The sequence below is a fragment of the Schistocerca nitens genome, chromosome 5 (assembly GCF_023898315.1).
Source record: "Schistocerca nitens isolate TAMUIC-IGC-003100 chromosome 5, iqSchNite1.1, whole genome shotgun sequence".
In the NCBI taxonomy this organism is placed as follows: Eukaryota; Metazoa; Arthropoda; class Insecta; order Orthoptera; family Acrididae; genus Schistocerca; species Schistocerca nitens.
The window spans coordinates 808,370,786-808,379,513 of NC_064618.1; the positions used below are offsets into that span (position 1 = coordinate 808,370,786).

Consider the following 8,728-nt stretch of genomic DNA (forward strand, 5'->3'; position numbering starts at 1 on the left):
TCGCTCACCAAGAGGAATGAGGAATGAAAGGTTGAGAATGGTTTATTTCTGGGTATTTCATTCGTTGCTAAAAACTACCCAATGGTATTATATCTGACCATATGAGCTCTGATTTCCCTTATTTTATTATTATGATAATTTCTCACTATGTACGTCTGCATTTGGAGGAGAAAGTTTGTGACAAATTTTGTGAGAAGGTCCCGATGCAATGAAAAACACCTTTGTTTTAATGATTTCTACCCCAAATCCTGTATCGTGTCCATGACACTCCCGCCCCCCCCCCACCCCACCCCCCTCTATTTCTTGATAAAACAATATGCTACCCTCCTTTGAAATTTCTAGATATACTCCCTTATTCTATCTGGTAAGGATCCCACACCACACAGCAGTACTCCAAAAGAGCATGGACAAACATAGTGTAGGCAGTCTTTTTCATAGATCTAAGAGTTCTGCCAATAAAATGCAGTCTTTGGTTTGCTTCCCCCACAGTATTTTCTATGTGTTCTTTCCAGTTTGTTATATGATTTATCATGTAACCAAAGCTTATTGGATTTTTTTTAGTACTCATGTGGATGACCTCACACTTTTTATTTTTCATGGTCAAAATGCCAATTTTTGCACCACTACAGATGTCTTATCTAAATTGTCTTGCTGTTGGTTTTGATCTTCTGATGACTTTACTATACCATAAATGACAGCACCATCTGAAAAAAACCTCAGATTGTCTCCTAAATTGTTTATATACACAAGGAACAGGAGAAGACCTATGACAGCACCTTGGGAAACTTCTGTTGTACCTGACAACAATTACTATGAACTGTGATCTCTCTCACTGGAAATTATGAATACAGTTGCATAATTGGGATGATATTCCATAAGCACGCACTCTGATTATGAGCTGCTTGTAGGGTATAGTGTCAAAAGCCTTTTGGAAGTACAGAAATACAGAATCAATTTGAAATCCCTTGTCGAAAGCACTCAACACTTCATGTGAGTAAAGAGCAAGCATTGAACCTGCAGCAATAACATCACAGCTATCAGCTGACTGTTGCGTAGCAATCACAGCTCCTAGAAAATGACTGCTGTCAGTAACCATGCTGGCAAAGATGGGTAGTGCCTCACATCCTGTCCTGTTACCTCCACAGCAAGCATTCTGCCACCACAACTTGATAATCTCAATGCCGACCAAGAATAGGTGACATCAGCAGCTGCCATCTTTAGCGATCTCCTTTCACTGATGCTCCGCACACTGGGAAAGGGGAATGGCTCTCTATGGATCTGACCCTCAGTGATGTAAAACTATGAAAACAAGACTCTTTTGCAGTGAGTTTAGCCTCCTGTAGGGAGAACATCTTTTGACTCAGTCAGTTCATTGTTTTCAGTTGTATCATGCACATGTATCTCTTTGTAAGTTCATGTTCAATAATAAAGTGTGTGTAAATTGCATTTACTGGCATTCTGCGTCTTCCTGCAAGAATTATCAGTTGGAATAACCAGAAACATCAACTTTTATTTAGGAAGTGGTGTATCCTTGGACTTACGATTGGTAAATATTCTTCTTGTAGACACAATTTACATAAAGATATTGTGGTAAATACTCTTCTTGTGGACACAATATACATAAAGATGTTGCTGTTGGTTTAGCACTGATTGTAAGAACAGTTTTTTCATGAATTTGAGAACTGGCCATTCAGTGTTGGTCAAAACCAGTGTGAAATCACACTGAGGTTAGCTGAACTTGCAATTCCTCCTTGGCAACAGGTGGTAACCAATTTAACTAAGCAAGTCTATCCTAAGATCAATAATAGTTGACTATACTCCGCTCACTTTTGCTTACATATTTCAATTATTTGCTATGGTAAATAATTAATTCTATATACTTACTGCTTGTCCTTCAGAGATGGTGTATTGTTTTTTGACAGTTATACATCTGATTTTGTGGGCCCTAGCTTCAAGTACTCTGCCAGTTGTATCTTCCCAGCTCCATGTTCAGTTTAGAACATAATGACCTGTTGGCAGAAGTGCCTGATAATTAATTTCTTTTTTACACACACACACACACACACACACACGACTGCAGTCTCTGGCAATTGAAGCCACACTGCGAGCAACAGCACCAGTGCATGATGGGAGTGGTGACGGTGAGGGTAAAGAGGCGGCTGAGGTGGGGAGAGGGAGGGATAGGAGGGTAATGGTGAAGGACAGTGAAGCACTGCTGGGGAGTGCGCAGGGACAAGGTGAAGAGAGGGTAGGGCAGCTATGTGCAGTCAGGAGGTTAGACGGAGGGCAGGGGAGAGGTGGGGCAGGGGTGGGGGGTTAGTATAAAAGGAGAGAGGTAAAAAGAGTGGGTGCAGGTGGAACAAGGGCTATGTAGTACTAAAATGGGAACAGGGAAAGGGCTGGATGTGTGTGAACAATGACTAACGAAGGTTGAGGCCAGGAGGGTTACGGGAAGTAGGACATATTGCAGGGAAAGTCCCCCCTGTGCAATTCAGAAAAGCTGGGGTTGGTGGGCAGGATCCATATGACACAGGCTGTGAAGCAACAGGGTGGTCCGTTTGTTTCTTGGCCACAGTTTGTTGGTGGCTTTTCATGCGGGCAGACAGATTGTTGGTTTTCATGCCCACATAGAATGCAGCACAGTGGTTGCAGCTTAGCTTGTATATCAAATGACTGGTTTTACAGGCCTTTGATGGGCTAGGTGATGTTTGTGGCCAGATTGGAGGAGGTGGTGGTGGGAGGATGTACAGGACAGGTCTTGCGTCTAGGTTTATTACAGGGATATGAGCTGTGATGTAATGATTTGGGAGCAGGGATTGTGTAGGGATGGACAAGTATATTGTGTAGATTTGGTGGATGGCAGAGATTACTGGGAGCAAACCCAGAGACTCCTGCAAACCCATCTTCAGAAAGTTGGAAATCCTTACACTGCCTTGCCTCTACATTCTTGAGACTCTAAAATTCTTCAGAAAACACATAGTGCCAACTGACCCCAGAGTCGTAAAAAATAGTGAAATACATGAACACAACACCAGGAAAAACGCAAACCTGCATGTTATACATACAAACACTCAACTGTGTAAAGAGGGAGTTTTCCACATGGGCCTCCAACTGTTCAACAATCTTCCCACTAGTATTAAGTCCATCGAAGACAACATAAAATTTAGCAAAGCCGTGAAGTGATATTTGTTGTGTCACTGTTTTTACTCTGTAAATGAATACTTAGAACAATAATCTTGCTGTTTGTGTTAAATTGAAAACATTGAGCAATATAATAGATTAGGATACTTTAGGCTTACGTTAATACATGTTAACAATGTTAAATGATATTTTCCGACATCTGCAACACACTGTGTACCATCAGATCACATGGAATAAATAAATAAATAAATACCACTGTGGGCGGTGTAGGAAGGATAGTGGGCAGGACATCTCTCATTTTAGGGCACAACGAGAGATAGACTAAACCCTGGCAGAGAATGTAATTCAGTTGCTCCAGTCATGGATGGACATTGAGTAACGAGGGGAATGCTCCTCTGTGGCCGGACGGTGGGACTTTGGGAGGTAGTGGGAGACTGAAAAGATAAGACACTGGAGATTTGTTTCTGTACAATGTTAGGAGGAAAATTATGATCTGTGAAGGCTTGTGTGAGACACTCGGTATATTTCGAGAGGGACCGCTCATCACTGCAGTTGCAACAGCCGTGGGTGTCTAGGCTGTCTGGAAAGGACTTCTTGGTGTGGAATGCATGGCAGCTGTTGAAGTGGAGGTATTGCTGGTGGTTAGTAGGTTTGATATGCACAGAGGTACTGATGTAGTGATCTTTGAGGTGGAGGTCAACATCTAGGAAGGTGCCTTGTTGGGTTGAGTAGGACCAGGTGAACCAAATGGGGGAGAAGTTGTTAAGGTTCTGGAGGAATGTGGATACGGTATCATCACCCTCAATCCAGATCGCAATGATGTCATCAGTGAACCTGAACCAGGTGATGGGTTTAGGATTCTGGGTGTTTAGGAAGGATTCCTCTAGATGGCCCATGAATAGATTGCCTAGGATGGTGCCATGCAGATGCCCATAGCTGTACCCTGGATCTGTTTGTAGCTAATGCCTTCAAAGGAGAAGTAATTGTGGGTGAGGACACTAGGGAGACTAGGAAGGAGGTTGTTGGTTTGGAATTCATCAGGTGTTGGGAAATGGTGAACTCTGATACAACATGCCATTGCAAGAAACGTGTTGTAAAAGGTATAATGTGCTTAAATTGTAAAACGGTTTTTCATTATTCGTGTGTTAATGTCAGTCCTAAAAGGAAACTATGGTTCTGCAATAGCTGTTTCAAAGGCGACTTAGGCCAAAAACCTAATGTGAGAAACACCAAAGACGAAGTTATCAGTGCTCTACTGGAAGAGTTTTCAGTTATAAATCATCACGAACACGAACAGTATGAAAAAGAAGCAAAGAGGCTTAGCGTTTTACCTCAAGATACTGTAACTTTTGTTAATAACAGTTCTGTTATTTATGTTTGTAGAAAGTGCGGGAAAAACACAAACAGTGGTGTAACCTGTTGCGAGTGCGAAAGAAAACATCAGTCTAAAACTCCCGACCATGTTCCAAAACTTTACATTTTAGGCGATAGCCACAGCCGCGGTATTGTCTCACGCATAAATAAAGCTTCAAATGTGAAATCGATGAGCTTTGTAAAGCCTGGGGCGCCCCTCTCAGAAATAAGAAAACTAGTTTTTTCTGAAGAAATAAAAAAGCTGTCTTCGAAAGATTTTGTTGTTCTCTTTGGTGGATCTAATGACATTTATCAAAATGATACATCTAAAGCCTGTTGCGAATTAAACAAGTGCTTATCTGAACTAAGTCATACAAACGTTATCCTCGTAAATATACCACAAAGGTACGACTTGATGTCCTGGTCGTGTGACAACAAGGAAATTAGTGCCGCCAATGAACTTTTTTCCAGTATATGCAAACAATATAGAAATGTTTCTGTTGTTAATATTAATACCATTGGACGCAGATTCCACACTACTCACGGGCTGCACCTAAATGGCCTTGGAAAGCAACTTGTTACATTAAAGCTAATGGAAACTATTCAGAGACTGCAATACTTACCAACAACATCATCAGTGGTACCTGTATCATCATCACAGAAAGTATCTCTAGGAGTGACTAATGCAGAATCAGATACAGTAGCAGAAAATGCAGCAGAAGTACCTAAAGAAGCAATATTAACAGAAGTAGAATCAACAGCAGCACCAGAAGAACCACATTCAGTAGCAGCAGAAGTAACTCCTCCAGCATCAGAACCAGCTCCTACAGCAGTAACACCATCTCCCTCACCAGCAGTAGCAGCACAAACTACTTCACCAGCAATAGCAGAAGAAACACCATCAGCAACAGCAGAAGCAACTCCTCCAGCAGTAGAACCAGTTCCTATAGAAGCAGCACCATCTCCCACACCAGCAGTAGCAGAACCAACTCCTTTACCAGTAATAGCAGAAACAACTCCTCCACCAGCAGCAACTAAACCAACTTCACCAACAGCAGAAACATCACCAGCTCCTCCTCCATCACCTTCAAGAGTAGCAGAAAAGAATAGACCAGTCACAGTAAGTAAAGTATCACCTTTGTCTCATGATGAAGTGATACCAAATGATTTGGGAAAACATGTTCCTATAAAACTTGTGGACAGTAAAGTGAAACAAACTTCCAACCGTGTTTCAAACAGACCCAAAAAATTACCAAAGAGAAATGAAGATTTTTTATGGTTTATCCCAAGGAAGTCCAACTGCCACCTAACGTAGATTCCAGGGCTGAAAAAACAATTAAATGTTCTCCATTGTCCCATAATACTGTACTCCTCCCCTCCTGTGACATCAACAAAAACCACTCACCAACTTTGTCTTTCAAGATAGGTTATCTCAATATTGAAAGTATAAGTGGAAAACACATAATTTTAAATGAATTTGCAAATGAGAACTTATTTGATGCATTATGCTTAAGTGAGCACTGGTGTAAAGGAAATGAAATATCTTTTCATGTACTAGATGATTTTCACTTAGCAAACAGTTTTAGCAGAGAGCAACATATTCATGGGGGTGTATCAATTTACATTAAGAAGGGATTAATAAATTGTAGTAATGAACTAGATCTAGGATTTTTGTGCAGTGAGATACATTTTGAAGCCACAGGCGTATATCTGGATCATTTAAAAATTGCTATTGTATCCCTTTATAGATCACCAGATGGAAGTCCATTAATATTTTTAGAAAAACTTGAGACTTTACTAAACTTCTTTCTTAGTCCTCAGTGGAAGAAATATAGTATCGTGATTGGTGGTGACATCAATGCCGCATTTGATGTAAACAAAGATGTGCACACTGTAAATGAATTTAAAAACCTGTTACGACAATTCAACTTCATTTTTACGAACTGCAAACCCACAAGACAGTCTGGCTGTCTCGACAACATACTTACAAATGTCAATAGAGAGTTACTGTCTTCAGATGTAGCTGTCTCCGATTTATCGGACCATGACTCAGTTTGGGTAAAAATAGGTACAGATAGGCCAAACATGGAGTATAAGGAGTTTAAAGAGCCTAAAGTAGTCATCACAAGACCAATAACGCAAGAAAAATTGTCTAATTTTATGGTCTCACTCAGTAATTATGACTGGTCACATCTGTTTAACAATAATGCTCAGGACTCTGCCAATACATTGTTTGATAGATTTTTTCATTATTTCTTAAATATATTCGAGACTAACTGCCCTCAATACAAATGTAAAGTTAACCCTAAAAGTAACAGTAATAGACATAGGGATAAGAGTCCATGGTATACCGCTCAACTAGCCAATATGAAAAGAAGGTTGTTGTTGTATAGAGATTCTTACAGACTTAAGAAAACTGATATGGCTAAACAAAGGTACTCAAGAGCACAAAAAGAATATAAGTATGCTTTAAATGAGGCCAAAAAACAACATAACCTAGTCAGCATTGAGTCATCAAAAAATAAATGCAGAAAAGCATGGACTATAATAAATTCAGTGGCCAAAAGCAAGCAGAAAGTTGAGGTAGTAATTTCAGCAGACGAATTTAATAACTACTGTATAAAATCTGTTAACCAAATTAGGGAAAGCATTGTGAGGCCACAAGAGACTGTTGTTGATCTCATTAAATACCATAATGTAGACTACACCCTGAACGATAAATTCCTTGTAACAGAGGTCACACCAGATGTTGTTTTAACTCTTGTAAATAACTTTAGACCCTCTGATAGTGAAGATATATATGGTATTTCTTGTAATATGTTAAAAAAGATAATTGGCTACATAGTATATCCTCTTACTAAATGTATAAATAGATGTCTAATTGAAGGAGTATTCCCAGAAGTATTAAAATTATCCAGGGTAGTGCCCATTTACAAGAAAGGAGACAAAAATTGCCCATCTAGCTATCGCCCAATATCCCTGACACCTATTTTATCTAAAGTTTTGGAATCCATTATCTACTCCCAGTTGTGTGATTATCTGACATGTAATAACATTATTACTCCGGTACAATTTGGCTTTAGGAAGGGCAAATCCACAGTCCATGCCATTGACTCCCTGATTAAAAAAGTGCTTAATGCTTATGAAAGAAAAAATTTTGCTCAGGCTACATTTTGTGATCTGAGCAAAGCCTTCGATTCTGTGGAGCATATTTCACTCCTCAATAAACTAGTTTATTACGGAATCACAAACAGTGAAGTCGACAACATTTTTGAATCTTTCCTCAGCAACCGTAGACAAATTGTTTGTATTGATAAACAGAGATCACAGCTAGCTGAAGTTAAGTGCGGTGTGCCACAAGGCTCAGTATTAGGACCTCTGCTATTTATCCTAATGACAAATGATCTACCATCCTACATAAATACTCACTCCATTCTCTATGCAGATGATACCACTTTTTTCAATATCAGCTCAGACATTGATATGCTCCAAACTGTGGCAAATGACACAATATCACAGGCATCAGTCTGGTTCCGAGCTAATGGGTTCCTGCTTAATGAAAGTAAAACTCAAAAGATTGTATTTAGTTTGAGAGATCCGCCAGCAGAAGACTTCAAGAATAGTGTTAAGTTCTTAGGTATTGTTATAGATACTAAACTGACTTGGGAGCCACATATTAAATACATTAGTGCAAGGCTGTCTAGAGTGGTGTATTTGTTAAAGAATTTAATAAACCATGTACCTGCGGCCTATGTAAGATCAGCCTACTTTGCTTTTTTTTCAAAGTATTATATCTTATGGGCTTTTAATATGGGGCAATAGCTCACACCTTCAGGACATTCTGGTACTTCAGAAGAAAGTAATTCGAATTATCACAAACAGTGATAAACTGGCCCATTGCAAACCACTGTTTATCAACTTAAAAATATTAACTGTGATAAACATGTATATTTACACTGCCCTACTGCATATAAAGAGCAACTTATCAGAATACCAGCGTAGAAGAGATGTACACTTTCATGGAACCAGGAATAGTAGCAATCTTGACATACCTTACTACAGATTATCCAAGTCATTGAACAGCTACGAAGTGGTGGGTATGAAGATGTTTAATAATTTGCCACTAGAATGGGTAGAAACTCCATTTGATGTATTTAAAGACAAATTGTTCAGTTGGTTAGCTGCAAACCCATACTACTCACTTCAGGAATTTTACGACTGTAAAATATCATAG

The 8,728-nt window shown here is 39.5% G+C and overlaps 1 protein-coding gene across 1 annotated transcript; it reads left to right on the forward strand.

Annotated features, from left to right (window-relative positions):
* Nucleotides 1-5,086: 5,086 nt before the first annotated feature.
* On the forward strand, nucleotides 5,087-5,809 carry LOC126260734 (uncharacterized). Its single transcript, XM_049958072.1, has one exon. The coding sequence runs from the start codon at nucleotides 5,087-5,089 to the stop codon at nucleotides 5,807-5,809; it is 723 nt and encodes a 240-aa protein (XP_049814029.1).
* The last annotated feature ends 2,919 nt before the right edge of the window (nucleotides 5,810-8,728 follow it).